The 21,025-nt window shown below is 36.6% G+C and overlaps 1 protein-coding gene across 1 annotated transcript in view; it reads right to left on the bottom strand.

The window, feature by feature from the left end:
• Window positions 1–21,025, bottom strand: part of necab3 (N-terminal EF-hand calcium binding protein 3) — a gene marked incomplete at both ends in the record, with an annotated part of 37,299 nt that overhangs the window by 14,348 nt on the left and 1,926 nt on the right. The window contains 5 exons of the mRNA XM_079242270.1: window positions 855–991; window positions 4,294–4,391; window positions 5,870–5,895; window positions 7,442–7,550; window positions 17,721–17,745. Of these exons, the coding sequence (XP_079098396.1) occupies window positions 855–991; window positions 4,294–4,391; window positions 5,870–5,895; window positions 7,442–7,550; window positions 17,721–17,745 (395 nt within the window). The remainder of the gene's footprint in view (window positions 1–854; window positions 992–4,293; window positions 4,392–5,869; window positions 5,896–7,441; window positions 7,551–17,720; window positions 17,746–21,025) is intronic.

Below are 21,025 nucleotides of genomic sequence, written 5' to 3'. Positions count from 1 at the left end.
GGATATTAGAAAATAATCTGCTGTAATGATATTCAAATAGTCAGTACTGCCCCATGTCTAGACTTATTTCTTTTTGACATATGACAAGGCTTTAAATTTGTAAATATTGTCAAATTTCCCTTCATTTTTTCATTATGAATCAAGTTTCTTAAAATTAAAAAATTCTGTGAAGGGGTTTTAATTCTTGTAATTTAATTTGAAGGAGAACACAATAGAAAAACAAAACACATCCTTTAAACTAATTTCATTGTTTATTTAAAATGGTATCAAAAATCTTTCATAGATTCTTTTGTTGAAAATGTTTATAAACACAATAACTTATCTGAATTTAAAAAAAAGTGGAAGTTTACAATACTGTGCAAAAGCATTGAGTCACTTGTGTTATAATATTTTGCATCTAAAGAGACAGACTTTCTCATAAGCGGTCTTGAAGCATGTCACAGGGTGGTGATGGTGAGGACCCAAATGCAGATGGAGGAACAAATGTTTAGTCCCAACGACAAACTGAAGGCGAGAAAACTGAACAGGCATGGACAAGGCTGAGGAAATGACGAAACAAGATGATAAACATGACAAGAAATGGCATGATCTGACTAGATCAGGGGTGTCCAAAGCAGCTTTGGAGAACCGGAGCTAGACACTCCAGTCTCCCTGAACAACACAACAGATTTAAAATGAAAGTTCTACACAATCATTCATCTGATTCAGATGTGCCCCAGCAGGAACAATTCAAGATCTGCAGGACAAGCGGCCCTCAAGGACTGACTTTGGACATTTCTGCTAATATAATGCAATCCACAAGTGTCGGCTTCGGTGCTGTCTAGTATGAAAACAGGTTAACAGACAGAACTTACGAAGCAGGGCTGCTTTGTTCTTCAACAGCCTCCATGGCGCATTGAAGGGACCTCTGTAAAGACAGCAGCTGACTGGAAGTCTCTCTTAGCATGAACCTGGTGACAAACTGGCCCAGCACACTGGCATCTTGATACTCCTGAGAGAGAAAGGAAAAGCCACTCAGAGAAAAGTGAAATCAGAAAAGATAATTTGATAACACTTTCAAAGCAACGCCTCTCATGCAAAGTGTGTAAATGGGGTGATTAATTCTCATTACACACATTATTCCGTGTGATGCATCCAAATTTCAAGGTGAAAGAAGTTGAGCACAATACATAATTGCTGTCTGAGTCCCAAGAATGTTATTCTTGAAGGAATCTTATTTATGCAATTTGCTACTGAAGTCACAATGCAGAACTCTGTCAGAATTTACAGTGACTTGCAGTCTCTACAGAATATGCACCATGGGATTGTCAGAGCACGAGCACAGCTGCTAACTACTGACTGTACAATCCTCTAAGGATTTTTCCACTTCAGGAGATTGTAGGAAGAGCCAGAACAGAGGAGAAAGGTGATCTAATTAAAACAGGATGCATCTGCTTTTCTCATTAAACAAGCAATGCCGTTTTCTGTTACATAACAATTCAAATCTCCAGTTCAAAGTTGATCCTTCTAACAAACCTTTGGGCAATTTTAAAATATATTTTCAGCATTGATTGAATAACATCATTATTTTGTTAAAAATGGTTGCAAATTAAGTACTGAGGCTATTGCCTAACATACTGAGACATTTGAAGTAATGACAATGATTTTACACAGTATTACACAGTCAAACTTCAAACCAGCATTCATATGGGAATACAGCACAGTTTGGGTCCCTTTTTTTCTTGGGATAAAGACATATTTGTTCTCTAACTTATTTATTTTAACATATATACCTGTATAATTTGGATCCTCTCTCCTATGACAAATAATGGTTTGAGCCGATGAGCTCTTGTGATGCATTCAGAAGAATCTACTTTGCAAAGGTTGATGTATTAGACCTCATGCTTTAGTTCAGTATTCAGAATGAAAAGCATTCGTAGTTGTTAAGAGGCTGCACTTCCTTCGCTCCACTAACTTGCAATTAATATGGAACAGATGCATCTTCCACACTTCAGTTGAAACAGGAGGTCAATTCGTAATTATACATTATGCATTTATCTATCCTCATCCCTTATCTGACTTGGAGTTCAGCTGATGCTTTTAAGTTATATGTTTTAAGGTGTCATAAGATGCGGCACATTGCACAGTCATATAAGTATGTAACACTGAAATATCTATCAGAAAATTTAAAAAAAGACATGTCTCTATTACGATGCCTAATAAAATCTAACATTTTTTATTACATCTACTTTTTTAATCAGTAAAATTAATGTTTGTACCAAAGGTCTGCAAGAGGAAAATATTCATGTTGTATATCTTTATCATTTTTACAAAACACATAGCGAAGTGATAAATTGTAAGAAGGATTATCATATTAATTGAAAATTACCATTTATCTGGATGAAGTGGATAGGTCTACTTTTTTTTTTTTATAAAAGGAAAAAATGGTTAAAGGTACAGTGTGTAATTAATTTGGCTTTTTATTTGCAAAAATTGAATTTTGATTTCATAAATATGTATTTTACAGAAGTTTAATCACAGTCTCATCCATATAAAAGCGTTGTCGTTGCTTACAACAAGTTATTTATGAATATATAGATGGTAGTGCACCCAACAGAAGACTGACATGCTGCATCACCATAGTGTAGCTGAAGAGAGACAGGCAGGTTAATTTAATCTAACAGTGAACTTTATTTTGGCGGTAAATTAGAAACAGGGCAGAGTACAGCAACTACTTTATCCTCCTGTTTGAGTTGGATAATTTACTGTTACTTGCTTTATAGAATGAAAGATATGCTAATTTGCTAGTTAGCATACAGCTGAAAAGCTCAGTTTCAACAGTTTTCAGCCAGTTACTCTTCACAGAAGTCAAACCAGTAGGCGACTGTACGCTTCTTTCAGTTTTTCTTCCTGCTTCATAATTTATTTCAGCGGATTTGTCAAGGGGCGTGGCGGCTGATGTCCTCCTTCTAGTCACACGATTTCATCAGATGACATTAGCTGTTAGCCGTAGCTTGGTACTAAATACATGGAGGCCATGCTTAAAATGCTCTGCATCAATAACTAAACAGAATTATGTGTCATTTTGTACCTCATAACCTGACGGGACATTCCAACTTGTCCAAGATGTTTACGTTTTCACATTTGTGACTCTCATGGCTTCGGTAGCAGTAATAACATGCTTAAAGGGTGAGACGCCACAGAGCACTTCTCAGTTGTTTGCATTTAATTAGCGAACCACTACATGAGAGTAATTCTTACACAAAGGGGCTTTAAATCTTTGATAAAGGTTTTTTAAAAAGGTTGTGCCAAATAAAATCCTCTGGCTGTTCACTGCTCATGTGTGCCTCACAGAGAGTTGTACAAATAATTTAATTCTCAGTGTAAAAGTAAAGAAATACTTGTTAGCCATGGAAAATATCTATGGATGAAAGGTGGGGCCCATGCACAACCAAAAGCCCCTAAACTGATGTTGATAGGTTGCTAGTGGTGCCAGGCAATCTGGCACCACTAGCTGCAATACTAATCAGTATCTTTGTCCATCTGAAGCAGCAGGAGCAGCAGTTTTCAGCATCAGGGAGGACCAGAGGAGCTGAATTACAAGGAGGAAACAGAGATCTGAGAACATTCCCCCCAGTGAGCAGAAGGCGAGACGGGAAAGTTGAGTAATTCACTTTGGTTATATATTAATGTTGGCACTTTATCAGAAATGTGACTTTAATTTGCAATGCTGAAATAATCAAATCTGTGATCTAACACCTCACATGAGACAAAGAATGAAAAAATTTTATTCATGATTATTAGAAAGAAAATATGTTGGTTTTGTATTGATGGTGGTAAATTACCAAACAAAACAAAGGTGACATCTGTCTTTACAGTTCAAAACAAAAATAAACAAACATAAAACCTGATTGCACCAAATATACACAATGGGTTTAATGGTGCAAACACATCCATTATAGTAATAAATTACAATGCTGCACCATGTGTCTTTGTGCTCCTCCAAAGCTGCTTTTGCATTCCAGCTAGTGCTTGATTTTCCACATCTGTTACCTCATCATTTTAGACAGACTTGGTGCAGCTTTGGCTCCATCTGTGCATGTTGATGCTTCTTGCCATAGCCAGGAATCAACATTAAAAAATAAAGTTGAGCCATTAGCAGCTCAGTCACCTGACTTTCTCTGGGTATGTGCAACGGAACATGCGTTTCAATACAGTAAACAGAATTTGGACAAACACCCAAAAAAATCAAATAGGTTGAGACAGTTTGTGTTTTTCATAGAAAGAAACATTATGCTTGGGTTTATACCTTACCTCTTTAGTTTTATCCATTGCCTTTAAGATTGCAACATTCAGGCTTTCCAGAGCTGAAAGGACATTGAGATACTCGCCAAGGTGCTGAGAAAAATAATCTAGTTGGAAATAAGAAAAGAAAATGTTACTACAGTGTGAAAACAATTTAAAAAATCTTTCACCTTGGTAAAATGGAGGAAAAGTCTTACATGTTGCCAACAAATTAGAATTCAAAGCCAATGACAAGCTAGAAAATAAATTACTACTATGAAGAATCAAATATTTATTAATATTTATTATTTACTTGACAAGATCTACTGTCGGATGACACTGATGCGGACTTATGTCCTCCATCTAGAAACTCTAAACCATCCAAATGGTGCTATGAGAACCATTGTGTTTTCATGGCCTCTTGTCTTTGTCTTTCATCTGCTAAAAGACAAATGGGTGGGACTTGCTGGAGAAGTGCAGCCTGGCCAAAGGAAGACTCCATTTAATGATGATGAAGATGCTGATTCCTTTCTTTTAAACCACACTGGACTGGACACTAACTTTGGAGAGGGCCTCCACAATGCTTGTGCCTTCTAATTTTAATCATTTTAATTACTTAGAGTTATAACAGTCGGCCACTCCCTCCTGTGTAACGTTTAAGACAGCAGCCGTGAGGAATAATTTATAGACTGCAGATTCCTGCAGAGTTTTTTTTTTGTCACAAATTAGTTTTGTGGAACTGACAAACAAGCCTTTTTTTTTCTTGTCATGATTCACGTAAAAAATTACAACTACACCAGTAAAGCAGATTACACTTAATTAGTTCTTAATTCTTAATTAAAACCTTTTTTAAACTAAGTAAAAGAGTGCGAAAGGTCAATAGTGAGGTTAATGGACCCTCTTTAACTCTTCAGTTGTCTTACTAAATATAACACCATCACTCTGAAACATTTTCAAACTAACAGTGAATGATAAATGTTCAGTGAACTCGAACTGAGTTAAAAGGAGCCTTCTGTTGTGGAAAACAGTCAACGTCTCTTGACGTAGGACGGAAAAGATGCCATTCCCATTTAATCAATTATGCATTAGTTTTATTCTGGGCATAACTGGTATTTACCAGCTTCTGCCCCATTTTTTCCACTTTATTCAGGCCATCTGACACTCATGCTTTTTTAAGATTATTTTAAAAATAAAATTGAGGTCAATAAATCAGAGCTGGATTTCATCAACAGATTGAAGTCAGTGTTGCTGGTAACTGGGGCTATTGGTGGCTGACGAACATGGTAACATAATAAATGAAAAGGAATATAAAACAACAACAAAAAAACAAAAAAAACAAAGAAAAATCAAATAGAATTGAAAATAAGAAGGAAAAACAAGCATATTTGCTTTTTGGGGGAAGAAAAGAAGCTTGATTCGCCTCTCGTATCTGTAAACATCAAGAGAGCACCAGCATCTGCCTCACTCAGCACAGGATAAATCTGTAAATATTGAAACAGCTGCTTGACTCCTGCAAAATCTGCCTGCTGCCATCTCTCTGACACAAGTTTTATAGAAATTTATGTCTTATGACACATTAAATCAAAGAAAGCACTTTCCCACCAACCTGACAGCTTGTCAGTGTCCAGATTACTGCCGGGCAGAGCACAAGAGGAGATAAATGAGGAAAGTTACTTAGGCAAATACAAAGACATGTCACTTCATTTGTGCCTCAAACTTTTTATATCTCTTAACTTTTGGGATATTACAGCCAAAGGAAGTAATTCACAAAACTTTGATTAAAACCATAATTACCAGATATCCATTTTGTTAGAACACCATAATTTGTTGTAAACTAAATAAATAGTTAGTGCAATTACTTTGCAAATAACAGATGTTAATCAGAAATGCATGTTAATGTAACTGTGATGGTTGCATTTATTTTTACCCTTTTTAATCCTTGAAAATCTACAAATCTTTGTTTACCAGTCATGGCAGAAATGACAGCACTGGGGGATAAAAAGCTGCTCTTATACTGTCACAATTTTGCAAAGACTGCAGCATTACCACATAAAAGCATTCTCCTGTTGCTTTAATGGCATTTTACATTCTATTTTCACTCTCCTGGCCAAATCAAAAGTAGAGCAGGTTGTGTAACATAAATCTGATATTGTGTCTATAAGAAAACACAACCAGTGCATTTTGTCTGTCAGTTATACCTTGTCATCCCTGTTGCCAGGTACCATTATCATGCCCAAAACAAAGTTTTTTTCCTTTTTAATCTCTTTAGAAACCTCTTTTTTGCACTAACTTCATAAATAGCATGTCATGTAATTCATACTGTCAAATATAACAAAGGCAATCTTTAGTTTGACTTTAGAGCCCATGTCATGCAAACTGCCTTAAAATTTGGAGGGTGACAATTAGAGTGTAAGTCACACAGGGGACATCTGATAGAAGAAAAAAAAAAAAGATGATTACATTCTGTTTAATACGCAATGATACAGGAATTATTAATGACTTACAGCCCCAGAAAGTATAGTAACCTAAAATCACCACTGCATCCCAGGATCTCTTTCTTTGTCTGTTTGTTTCATTTATTTCATTTGTTTGATTGTTTGTTTTATTTGTTTGTTTGCTTCTTTCTTTCTTTCAAATTTCCTCTGGGGTCCTGACGCTTGACAAGCACCTTGTGCATCCCAGTGATTCCCAGTGCAGTGAAGATGTGTGAAGGGGGCAAAGCTGCAACAATGTCTCATGAATACAAATCTTTAATATACCAAGGAAAATGGAAACAAAGGCTTCAAATAAAGGCAAAAACCTAAACCCTTACATACTGCACCCTTACACTATTTGTACAAAGAAAATTCTTTTCTTCCATGGTTGCGCTCAGTTAGATGTTCACTGCATTATACTGATTTCTGCACCTACTCAGACTGATTTCCTTGATTGCGGTTTCAGAAGAATGGCTTTTTGAAGCAGCTTGAGTTTCCACAGTATTTTCTGCCTGGTAGTATTACAGACATTAATGCACTGTTTGGTTGTTAGGCTCGTTTTAAGTTGAGTCTTTTTCAGTGTTTTTTGCTAGCTTTTTTGGTAACTGGTAAAAACAAAAAAAAAAAATACACTGAACATTTTTGTGGATAAAGCATTATCGTCCTAGAAAAAAAAAAGAAAAAGGAAAAAAAAAAAATCTCACTTATTCTGCCGTCCATCTATGGAGTAGAAAAGCTCCTGTAGTTCCTCGGTAGTCAGGATCCCATCAGCAAAGTAGGCATTAAACTCGTCAAATGACAACTTGCCATCATCTGCAACACGGAGAAAATGTAAATCATTACAGCTGCACAGATACAAATTCTGTGCATTGTTTCTGTTTCAGCTTGGGTCCTGTCCTTGTTTCCTCCTTTTCTCATTATTTCTCAGCTTTGCAAAGCTAAAAATCTGTTGTCATCATTCAGGGTCCATTACTCATGGTAATCAGTTTGGGTTTGAGGACAATAACATTTTAAGGATTTTTTTTTTTCAAGTGAGAAGTTAACCCAGATTGATACCTCCAAAACCATTGGATTTATGATTTCCTAACAAACAGACAGTGGTTTATCAAAGGTTGTGTGTCTTAGACAGTGGTCAGCAGCACAGGAGTACTTGTCTTAGTACTTGTAGTGTCATACATGACATACAGTGTCATGCAGCCATCTTCAGATAACTGCAGTTGTGGGGTGTATCAGTGATGAGCAAGAAGCTCAATACAGAGAATGTCAAGCAGTTTGTGAGATTGTACAGTAAAAATGACCTTATCAAACTAAACAGATGATTATGGATTTCAGTAGGAACAGGAGCCACTGTTTACATCCCAGGAGTAGAAGTGGAGGTAGTGGAGGAAAATAAATACCTTGCCGTTCAACTGGACATCAGACTAGACTGGGAATGCAACATACTAGCATCTAGAAGAAAAGACAAAGCAGACTCTACTTCTGAAGGCAGCTACGACCATCCGGTGTCTGCAACAAAATGGTGCAAATCTTCAATCAGTCTGCAATCAGCTTTGCAGCCATTTGTTGAGCCAAAAGTATCAGAGCCAAAGACTTAAAGAGACTGAACAAACTGATCAGGAAGGCAAGTTCTGATGATAACTCTGGAGCTGAATATACAGAGAAGAGTGCTGCACAAGCTGCTGAACAGAATGGACAATTCTTCAAATTCTTCACATTCTCTACACAACACAGTAAGTACAGCAGCTACACAGAAGTACACCGCAAGGTAGAAAAGTACAGAAGATCATTACTGCCAGCAGTCGTCAGGCTGACATTGATTCTCAATCAATGAATAATTATATCTAACTAAAAATAAGGATGGAAACTACTGTAACCCTACTATTTCCCTCTGGGGAAAGTATTTTCATTTGAATTTAATGTCTGATTTAACACAATATGTCTTTGTGAATCATTAAAAATGGAAAAATCAGATGATTTATATGGAGGAGGCAAAACTACAGACTTTCTGCACATTGTGCTCAGAATCATTTAGTGTGTGACAATGTACAGAAAAATCAATAGCTGAAGACAAATCGCTTGATTGTCATAGTTGAAGAAGGGCTACTTCGTGAGCACGCAATCAATTTGTCTGCTTGTGCAGATGATGCAGGCGGGTCAGTGCTTATCCTGCCAGAGAGAAACTGTGAGACAGTTTCATTGTTATGACAGAGTACAGATAAAAAAATAGACTGCATTTACAATGAACATGTCTGAGCTATGACAGACACTCAGGCACTCGGTAGAATACTGAGAAGATAAAAGTACTCAGTCAGTGTGAGAGAAGAACAAACCAAATGATTATTGATCAAACAGAACACAGATCTGAAGGCACACAAAAGACTATGAGTCTGAAGTTACTTTATCAGACCAGCAGATCAGCTTTGGTAAAGAGAGTCTGGCTGAAACAAACAAAAATACTCATTACTGCACCCACACATAATTATTCTGCCCCCAGAGAGAGGGTGTGTTAATCAACAGTACTGTTAATGTAACGGTGTTGTCCAAATGACCAATTATTCCAAACTAAAGCCGATAAAACAGGTAAAAGCTTTAAAAAAAAAAAAAACAGGCCAGCTGCATTGCATACAGTGAAATTTTGGTATGAAATACAACAACACATTTATGCACATAAGTATGCTACTGAAAAGTAAACCGGTGAAAGAACATATCATTCAGGTGAGTGATGTAAAGTAAGACGAGAATCAATCCAAGACATAAAAACAGCGAATGAAAGTTAACAAAGCCAGCTGCCTTTAGCCTTGTCTTTTGTTATTAAATGCAAAGTTGGAGCCAATTACTACCTTATATAGACCAAGTGCATGACCACCTGTCGAGGTTCAAGTCAAATCGCCAAAAGAGCTCCGACAGGGCGAGATATTAACTAAAACCATCTGAGCAAGCTTCTGTAACCAGCACATTATCTTTGACCTGCGGGTTAAAGGATGTGATCTTTGTGTATTGACGTGCTTTCCACAGATACCAAGAGACCCCATCAGACTGAAATCTGGACCCTTTGTTGTGTCCCTTAAGCTTTTCCAAAGCAATTTGTGCAGAGTTCACTGTGTCCTGTTGGGTAAGGATGCTACTGTAAGGGGAGCGTAATTGCCATTTCGGAGTGTGACTGATCTGCAATTATTTAGTTAGATGGCAAGTGTCAAGCATCCATTCCAAAGCCAGAATGCAGGTTTTCCCAGACATGCAACAAGATGAACAATGAGTCTCACTTTATCTTTTATTGGTTTTGATGGTGTGTGTGATCGGTGTATCTTTACTGCATGTGAGGGAATCACTGCATTAAAAAACATTTTTTATCCAAAACAAATAGGAAAATAAAATAAGAATCAAGAAATACAAGGGGATTATTACATCTATAAAAGTTCCCCTTGGCAAAATAAATTTGCTCAGCAGAACACAGCATCCAGAACATCAGTCTGCTTGGTTAAATACTGGACAAGACAAAAAAAAAAAAAAAAACATTTTAGCAGTTTAACTTGTCAGGTATCTTTAAATAAAATTTTAATTCATATAAGTTGGATTTTGCTCTTGCAACACCTCCCTAATGTGATGTAATGGAAATGTATTTACAGATTGATATCGCCAGATTGCAGGGACACAGCTGGCCTCATTTATAAAAAAGACTGTGTAAACGTGGTTTAATATAATAACGAGCAAAATGAGTTAGCAAAGCTGAACGGCACGTATGAGGACGTTTTGTGCGATTAGAGACACTTCTTGTCATTACCTTTAACCAGAATGTGTAATCTGACCATGAAAACACATTCCCTTCACCATGTTGGAGCATTATCTTCTCTTCTTTCCATTTCTTTCCATATTCACTTAAAGGGTACATATTGTGGAAAAATGACTTTTTTCTCTGCTTGAAAACATTCATTTGGGGGTCTGAAGACCATCAATTCAACCCAGGCAAAACACACTCTCAGCATTTGATGTGTAATTCAGTGAACCTTTCAGTTTTGCAAAATGTCAAAATTATCCAGCCTCTTTGCCTGACCCTAACTTCACGTAATGGTTTGTTTGTTGCACATCAGAAATGGAAGCACTTTTGCTCTTGCTTTTACTTTGTAATAAACCTCAAATTAGTTATATGCTTCACTTATCATAAGAAATAAATGAGCCTACAGTGTTCTACCAGTACTTTGTTTAATGTTTTATATCCCAGCAAGGAAATCTTACCACTAATAGACTTTCCGCTTTCTACCAGTTGGGTGTTTGAATTTCCAGTTTTCAATTTGTTACTGAAAGCATCACCAGTATAGCGTCAGTAACAGTTACTTCATAACAAACCAGGGAAAACTGACCATACAAGCAATGGCTTTTTATGTTTATTGCTAAAAACATGATCAAAACACAGAGGAATGGTATGACTGAGGAATCACAGCATGAGTTGTACATGGTTTTGTCAATCACATAGCAACTGTCAGATTGGGAATATTAACAATTTTAGCACATGACACACAGTATCTAAAACTGCATTTGCAGCTTAAAAGCTATCCATGGTCTAACTGCAGATGTAGCTGATAAAACAAGAGACTGTGTGTGTTGTGTGTGTGTGTGTGTGTGTGTGTGTGTGTGTGTGTGTGTGTGTGTGTGTATCTCCTTTACAGAGTGAAAACCCATTAAAGCAAAACTTTGAATGCAGGTCATGATTGAGACAAAAAAGGTTCTTTTCTTCAAGAAGTACAAAATTGAAACAGCACCGCAGCCAAAATCTATCAAAACACCTTGCAAAGGAAAAATTGGCAAAGCTCTGTCTTCTGTATGCAGAAAATGAACATCATTTAACTGTAAAAAGTTTGTACAAAATGTTAGGAATTTTTTAATGGGTTCACAGAGTTAACAAACACTTCACTCTGCTTTATTCTCTGTCTAAACAGAAAAAAATTGCTTATAGACATGACATGTTTTTTTTTTCCCCAGAAGAAGAAGAACCCTTTATGCTATACTCCTAGTAAAGTCCAAACAGGTTTATCATGAAGTATTCATCAGTGCACTCCTTTCTAAATTTATTGTTTAACTTGGCATTACCTTTTATGCCCTATTTTCTTTTGATGTCATGCCATTAGTGCAATAGCTTATGGATTTAAAAGACTAAAAAATCCTCTGTGTCACTCCTGAAAGGCCTGGGAAAGAGTCCCAAACTAGACAGCATGATTGTCCAACATGACACGCTTCCATCTAACGGGCTAATAATGACCACAGGCACTGACAGTTCTAGGTTGTGTGTTTTTACCACAAATATGGATAATCTCACACATACATAAGCTTTGGTGTCTATATTTTAAAATCCCTGACTTGAATCACATTTGATATTTGGGATTTTTGGCATGTCTTCATGTCAGAATCTCAGCTGATCTTGTTGATTTGCACATTTGCATTAATACTATATTAACTACTTAATTAATCTAAAAAAAAATAAATTCACCATAAGTCTCCACTTTAGCTTATCAGGTAAGCAGTCAGGTTTTGTAAGGATGTTATGTCTGTCTTCATTTATACTATTACCAGTTTGTATATCATGATATCTGTCATTTTATTCTCTTTAGACAGTTCTGGGGAAAGCAGAAATGGGAATGAGGATGAAGAAATAATGCAACACTTTCTCCACGGAGGCATTCTTGTTAAGTTAAATGTTATTCTAAACCATGTTCATCATTTATGATGTGATTTGAAGCGGCACTGGAGAAGGCAGCCTCCATCCATCTTCTTAACCGCTTATTCCAGTTAAGGGTCGTGGGAAGCTGGGGCTTATCCCAGCAATCACTGGGCAAGAGGCAGGGAACACCTTGGACAGGTCACCAGTAACTTAGTCATTTATATCTGACCATCATTATGTGGCTCTTATAGTCCAACACCACCCACCCAGTAAAAATGGAAATCTGCAGACACACAATAGTATGACAGAGTATATTTAAATCGTCCAGATTCCTGTCTGATACGTTATGTGGACTTTTTCCTCATACTTCAACACTTGAATTAGAAAATGTTATATTTAGATGTCAATCATTTTAATTAGTTTGTTTCCTGTACAGTATTTACTTCACCTGTTCTCAAGAATTGTGAAGAAGGACACTTAAATTAACAGGTGCACTATGTAGTGGTTGGGTTTTGTTTTAATTTAGTATGTTTTACACTTAAGTGAGAAGTTTGAGAAAATTGTAGTTGCAAAAGCAAACAGAGCTTTAAAATAATACTTTTATTTCAGTGTTAATGTAGCAACATTTTTCATTGTATTGTATGTGCTGTGATGTTATTTTTATGGTGTTTTGACTGATTTATAAATAAAAGAATAAATAGAGTTAAGCATCAGGTATTATCTTTAGTATTGGTATCGAGTTTGAAAGTTTAATATTGTGACCTAACAATCTAAGATCAAGCTAAGAATCTAAGATCTAAGAATAAGCTGTTTATATACCCGCCAGGGTCCTCATACAAAAGCAACAGTCATATTTGTGTCACCATTTTTAAATGGAAAATAACTCTGTTTGACTGCAGTACCATCTTCGTTTAATAGTCGCCGTCCAGTCACAGCTGTGCTTGATTTTTTAAGTAATTTCTCTGCCAAACTTTGTCACTAGATGTCAGTAACTTTTCAATGAAGATACATCTGTTCCGATGTGAAAAGCTTATGAGTTGAACTTCCTGCCCGCCACTTTTTGGAGACGAACAACTAAGGAAGCCGTTATGGAGCGTATTTAACCGCAAAATTAAAATGTGCACATTTGACCTTTATATTGTGGGAATCTGGCTACATGTACATCCTTAGGTTTCTTAGTGAATAACGATGGTAAAAATCATGTCTAAAATAAAAACTAGCTTACAGCAATAAGTGCACAGAAGCGAAAAATCAATTTGATGCAAAACAGCAGTAATAATTTAAATCTTTACAAGCTGCTGGAGGGAGTTCAGGTGTAGATGTGTTGCTACCTGTCTAGACTCAGTACAGCTTACCATGTTTGGTTTAAGTTCACCATGTCTGCATGCTCAATGTGATGCACAAGCAGTCATTTTACAAACGTAATTTATAAACTGTGACACCGTCAAGTCTGACCCAAGGTTATGGGTATAAAACACAAACCCATTTGGTCACATGATTTGGTTAGATTGTGAATTTAATGGATTACTTCAATAAAATAGATTTTGAATCATATAAACTCAAATCCTAATACAAGGATCTGAATTTTGTATTAAACACAAGCACAGGTAATATGTTGTTTGTTTTGTCCATATTTGAGTAATATGTGCACTGAAATATAACTGATACTCATCCTCTAGTCTTGTGAGAGCAACGATTGCATCATTCCACTGGAAAGACTCACATCTAAAATGAAAGCTAATGCTTTTAAATGAATAAATTATTTATGCCTGGCCCAATGACACAAGAGCTCGCTTAGTAGATCTCGTATCTGAAACAAAAACAAAAAAAAAGGAAAAAAAAATTATACCACACCTGTTAGCCAATTTTTTGACAGCCAGTCTCATAAATCGCAGTGTGTTGAGCACAGATATGGCAGAAGCTGGCCACATCACATTAATGAGTTATCCACCTTTAAAATGAACCAAAATCAAAGAACCCCCATTGGTTCTGAAGAAATTCCATCGCAACAGAAGAAGAGAAGTGCTTTAAATCATTGGAGTATGCATTAACACTTAAGCAGAATGTCATCATGAATGAACTTTCGAAGGAAGTTTGAAGCTGATGAAGAACGCTGGTTCTCAAACACTGCTCACATGTTGATTCCTCTATTTAACTGGTAAAAAAAAAAAGAGATCTCTTTAAACAAAGTTCTACCAAGATTTGAAATAAACAGCAACCACATGAGAAAGTGAGGATGTCCTGCAAAGTAGAGCATAAAGTAGGCCGCACTCATATCTCTCCAAAGGTTAGTCCCAATGCAGACTCTCCTGAGTGGTTTATAAATTCCCCACAAATGCATTGCAGCTTCAGTAGAAACCAGTATTATGAAGAAAGCTGGGTCTACTTTCTTCATGGTTACATCCCAGTGTGGTGTGCCCATGCTATTACTGATTCTGGTATTCTTAGAATCTATGCTCTGTCTAGAATGTGCGCTGCAAGTCCATCTGTGCAGTCATCTGAAGCTGCTTTTTATTTTCCATGTCCTCATACCTATCTGCTGCTTTTAGTGCAACTATCCCATGTCTTCCAGATTCTCCATTTCACTTAGTTTAATAGCCAACTACTTTCCTCTTCTCATTGGAGCATGTCAGTACAGAGAAAGCTTCATTAAAAGCAAAGGAAAAGGCAGGAAATCCCCTCTTTCACTATCACACTGAAGTCTGTTGAATAAAGCAGATGTAAATATCTGCACAGAAAATGTAACATTTTCCAGTAACGTCACACTGCTTATTTGCTGTTAAACTGGAGAGCATATTTGAGCTGGACATATTTACTGGTTTCAAAATGTTCAGCTAAGCTGTGATACATTCAATTTATTGATCCTTGGATTTCATACACATGGTTGCTGTTCCACTTAAATAAATAAGCAGATTTTTTTTTAAAAAAGAAAAGTAACAATTTGGCCTCAAAATGTTTTGCAGTATGTGCACTATGCAGCACATAGCGTGTGGCAATATAATACATCTACATTACAGAAGAAGATATCCAAAAATACAGGGAAGCAAAATCTTGATTGTTTCATCACGGTTTAGTTTAGTGGTCAAGAAAATATAACATCTTACAGATGAAGAGCTGAATAAGAATTCATTTGGTCCCACGAATGAAAACAGGCAGTAAGTCCTGTTTTATGTTGCATTTATGGCAAATTGGAATTTTGACTTGCTGATTTCTGACAACAATGACAAAAAAAAGGAGAACGACACAAAAATTTGGAATTACATGTTAGTAAGAATTGCATCCAATCTATTTTCTGTCAGTCCTCGAGAAAATAAAAGCACCTTTTTTGATTTTATTTTCATATTTTTCATTAGTTAGATGGACAAATGTAACCTATTATAATCAACAGAATGTTCGAGAAGTTTCACCATGGCTGTAACATGGCGAATGCTGTAAAAACGCAATCTGTGTTCAAAGACACCGATGACATGATATCAACCCTTAAGATCTCCATACAACAAATGAATTAAGGTTTTTCACAGCCTTTTTACTTCTCTACTATTACTCAAACATGGTGATGGCACACTGAATAAAACCTGAAAAATAACATCTGGTTGATAATAAAATCAGTGACTCAAGAGTTATGGTGGAAAGTAAAAGTCCTTCTATGAAGTGATTTGGTTTGTTTTTGTTAACCCTACATAATCTTTTTCATCCTGCGAGTCAACAGAAGGAAAAGGAAATGTACACAATGAACAGAATTAATGTCAAACAGAGATATTGTTTTAATAAAATCCTTGACATAATATTCAGCACAATATGAAAATGTCATTTTCATTTTCTTTTATAATATAAAATCAGCCTAATCCCAGCAGGATTCATTACTGAGAAATAAAGAGCAGTGAATGTAGGACAGAACATTTTCTTTCTGCTTTCCTTTTAATAACCCCCCCCCAACATCACCACCACCTTCATCTCTACTACTGTTTAGGTGATGGTAGTCATCCAAGCTGAGCTCATTATAATAAAATCTAAAAGTGAGTTTCTGCCAAGAAAAAAACAGAACATTTCATCATAACAAAACTCATCTCATAGACTCTTAAAGATCTGTTGAGAAGTAATTGTTGTTTAGACATTATTTCAGAAACTGTGAAGTATGAACGAAACAATGTCCTGTGATTAAGGCTGCACTTCATCTTGATTTGTTTTGGCACCTTATTTTGTTACTCATTAGAAGTGAATAAAAAAAGCCATTTTAATGCACAGCAACAGCAGAGGATGGAGGAAGGTTATTTCAAAGACGGCTGTGTTGCACTTGTAGACTTGTCAGTAAAGGTTAAAATGCAGGCGCATCATTTGCTGAAATTATCCTCCCTGTAGGATCTGAAGGGCCTATTACCATTACAGTAGAGGATGACAGGCCTCAGCCTGCTAAAGGAATGCTTCTGTAAGTCCGTTTATGTCAAATTTATGGTCGTCTTTACTTATCTGTGATGGAAAGCTTTTACATCATTTGCAACAGAGGAAACAGACACTTTTGCTGTTTACCAGAACAAACAAGCATATTTTTTTCTCATTTTGACACAAAGTATACAAAATATACAAAGTTTCAGATTAAAAAACTTTTTAAGAAAACTGTTCATTCAACTATGTGCATATAATATCAGCTCAAAATAAATACTTTAAAAAAAGTTCATTACTTATCCAACTAAAATGAGCTGTTCTGTATAACTTACTGCTTTAGATCAAACCATTGCTCTGGTGAACATTGCTCATGTGTTAGACTGTTTGAAGAACTGATGACAGCGAAAGTAATTTTATTTTCAAATCAATTCCCAGTATGACTTTACTGTCAGCAGTAAAAAAAAAAAAAAGCTTCCATGGGTTACTGAGAGAAATTGAAATTACAATGACTGCAGGATACAACGTCTATTTAAAAAAAAATAGAGAAAAGAAAGACTTTTTGCTTGTGTGTAAGTACTTGCCATGTGGCCATGTTAAGAGAAAATCTGAAAACCCGAGGGTCCTTCCCAATTATCTGCTTGGAGATTCTTTTTATTTTTTTATTGATTCAGAAAAGATGGACTTTTTGCATTAACCTGACTTGGACTCATCTGTTAGCAGCACCGAGTCTATACTGACACCTCGCACCACTGGAGAGTCACTTTATGTTTCATAAAGTTCTTCTGAGCCATAATCCAAAAGCTTAGCATCCTCATACTTGATTAATTGGTGAAAACAAACATTTAAACATTAGAATGAAAAGAAAGTCTCCACAAATCATTCATGCAAATGACTTTTCCTTCATGTGAGAATTCAACCCACAGACATATTATGTTCTGTTTACTCACCGTTTTTGTCTGCTCTGCGGAAAATCTGCAAAAGGGAGGGGATACAGTTATTATTTGTACCTGCAATGGGGTGCAAATTAATAACAATAAAGGCTGTAAAAAACAAACAAACAAAAAAGAAAAACAACAACAGGACGTTTGATGTCTGCGTCACATTTGTCTGTTTGCGATGAGAAATAACAGCAAGGACATTTACATGAGCCGTTGCAATGTGTGAGTCATGTTTGGTTGAATGCTCAGCGATAATGAGAGTCATTCTGAAAATAGGTTCAACAATTATCACTTCTGGTGTAAATAGCAATTTCAGAGGCAGCGCAAGGCCACTGTGCAGCAAGAGGTTAGACTGTCATTATGCTGCAGGTAGCTGTCATGAAAACAGCTCCCATTCTTCTCAACCAGAGAAGCTGTTTTTTTTTGTTTGTTTTTTTAAATACAACTACTACATTAATTATGTTCTGGTTAAGGCTAAATGTTTAATAGGATTTTATTTTATGATTGTTGCTATTATGAAATTCAACAGACAATTTCCGTGTAGGCTAAATGACACCTCTGGTGTGAGGTTATACAAGGCTTCTCGTCAAGTGTTACACATATAATAAATGAAGCCATTCGGGTTACAATTCACACAAATGCTTTCCTACAATAACAAGCCACATTGTCTGCAGCCAGATGCCATTGTAAAAGCCTCTTTTTTTTCCCCGTTTTTCAGGTTTCTAACCCTATCATCACCATGGGTTACAGAGTGCAGTGCGGTTCATTAGATGCAGTCACAGATGATGCGCAGAGTGGGATTATAATTGGATGGTAGAGGGATTGCATAGTTCCTATCATGTGTTGCAAAAAGTGGTATTTCCATTATTTAATACTTTGCATCATCCAGTTTTGGTTGTACACCACTTCACTTAATGTCACAAAGTTCTTTAATAAATGGAAACTTTATCCAACGATGAAGACGACATTACTTGAAGCAAATCAAGTGTTCTCCTTCCCCCAGGTGAGTGAGTATGGTACAGACATTTGCAACTGCTGTATGTTTTTGAGCACTGATGCTGAACATCTTTTTTTAGTGGATAAATTCACTGTGGCTGACTGAAACACACTGATGTGGACTGGAAAGCATGGGTTCCTGGTTTGCAATGATAGACTGAGTAGCAACATTGCCTGGATTTAATTTCACAGATATGCACTTCTCTGCACTGTGTTTCCATGACAATAGTAAAGTTAGCCAACATACTACTGGTGCCAACCATGCTAAAAGGGCTTTTACATGTTTCCACAGAAATCTACAGCTACATTGTGCAGTTGACTATCATGAGAAAGTCCTAAGAAGCTTAAAACCACAATCCAACGATGCTGAACTGGTTTTGGACCAGATCTGATCAGACCTCAGTTAGAGACCATTTTGAAAAAAAAGAGGTAGCTTGTTTCCTCATCTCCAGGACAGCTCTTCTACATCTGACTGAACTGCATCACATGTACATTGAAGGGAAAGAAACTGTCAATCATGTCAAAATACTGACATGCGCGGTGCGTTCATGCCTAAATCCAGCTGGTCTCTATAGCGACTGTTGCAGTGCAGCTAGAAAACCTGGATGATTTTTTGATTCAATCATCATGAAAACTTTTCATTCTAACAGTGTTGCACCAAATACAGACAAGACTATTCTTGTCATTTATTCTGATCCCAATGGCAGATGCAGAGGTGCATCAGATAGCTTATAATTAACAGGAGATAATACAAGACGTTAGTATATTTTATGATTGGAAGGATTTTCAAAGAGGAAAATTTAATTTTACTTAAATCTGCCATGTAATAAAAAACCTCAGTTTTCCTCTTAAAGGTCTTGTTGAGTGGCTCTGTGTTGTTATTGACCCAAAAGAATGTTCATTTATCTTTAGGAAACCCGGGTTACATCTGGATGCATTTTAAACATGCTATCAAGTGAGAAATGAGAAAATATTTGGATTTGCTTTTGTTAGGCAAACTAGTCAGATTTTTCATGGATTATTGTTCTCTTTGTTTTCCAGTCTTAAAAACACTTCAAGTGTTCCTCTTTTCAGAGGATTAAATATTCAGTAACCAATAGCAGCAGCTCAATAAGAGGCTTTTTTCAAGGCTGAAGAAAATAAAGTTGTTTGACACACATCAGTAGAAATCAACGTAACAGCCACAGTTTGGATGAATCACCAGGACTGGGGAAGACATTTATTGGCTGACTTTAACTAAACATACAGTATGGTTCATGGTTGACCATATAAAGGGTATTAGTCAGCTGCTGGGTAGTCAGCTTTGAGAGAAAGCACTTCTGGCTGTGTCGTATTCTTAAGTTTAGTCGTACACTCAGCACTATGTCTCTTTATTTCTCAGGTTTTCCTTTTTGTCGTTGGTTTTGTTATTATATTATTACACATCTTTTCTCACCATAATTTTCAATTTGCAATTTCAACCTCAGTTTCCCAATCCTACGTCTACTGCTTAGTTATTCCAGCAGTATTTAAATCTCAATCTGACTTCTATTAAATCCTAGGTAGCGGTCACAGCTGACATGTTTGCCAGCGTTGACCTGCAGGTTATTAATATCTGCAGAATCTGCCCTCACATTCATTCTCTATAGGTCAACAAGCTCAAGGTCTGTGTCTGTGCCTTCAGTCTGTCAATGTCTGCTTCTCTGCTGCTTCCTTCCTGACCTATAACAAGAGTCTGGTCATTTTAACCACTTCACAACACACCCAGTCCTCTACTTTTGATTCACCTGTCAGAACGTGAAGGTGACTGTAGAGCTGCAGTTGTTGTCTGGTATTTGGTGAAAGTTACATGCTGTTTTCACTAGCATGACAGACAAGAACAGGGATCCATCTTTATTTAAAACATGAATATCACATTCATGTACCTGCTTCAAGCTTTTACAGTAAATCTTCTCTTTTCCATATAGCAGCTCAATCTTCTTTTTTTTTTTTTTTTTTTTTGCCTCGGGCATCATGCAGCAAACAAACACTCCTCACTCCTTCCTGATTCAATGGAGAGCAGGTAGCATTAAACTTGTTTGCTGTTCGGCTGTGTCTTTGGGCTCTCCTGTGTCAGGAGACGATAATGCATCATTTACAGCAAGACCGAAAAAGGTCAGACCTGCTTCCCAGAGCGCTGCTGGTCTGATGTCATGGTGGCAGGTATTAAGATAGTTGTTTCTCTCAGGCTCTGTTGACACGCTGCTTTGTGCACAGCTTGGACAATGATGAAGTCAGAGCAACAGATGAATGCTGATTCGTTCCATGCTCTTCAATTTAAGATTTACCAAACGCTGAAG

This window comes from Telmatherina bonti, assembly GCF_933228915.1.
Source record: "Telmatherina bonti genome assembly, chromosome: 6".
Classification (NCBI taxonomy): domain Eukaryota; kingdom Metazoa; phylum Chordata; class Actinopteri; order Atheriniformes; family Telmatherinidae; genus Telmatherina; species Telmatherina bonti.
This window is presented reverse-complemented; position numbering and strand designations above follow the sequence as displayed.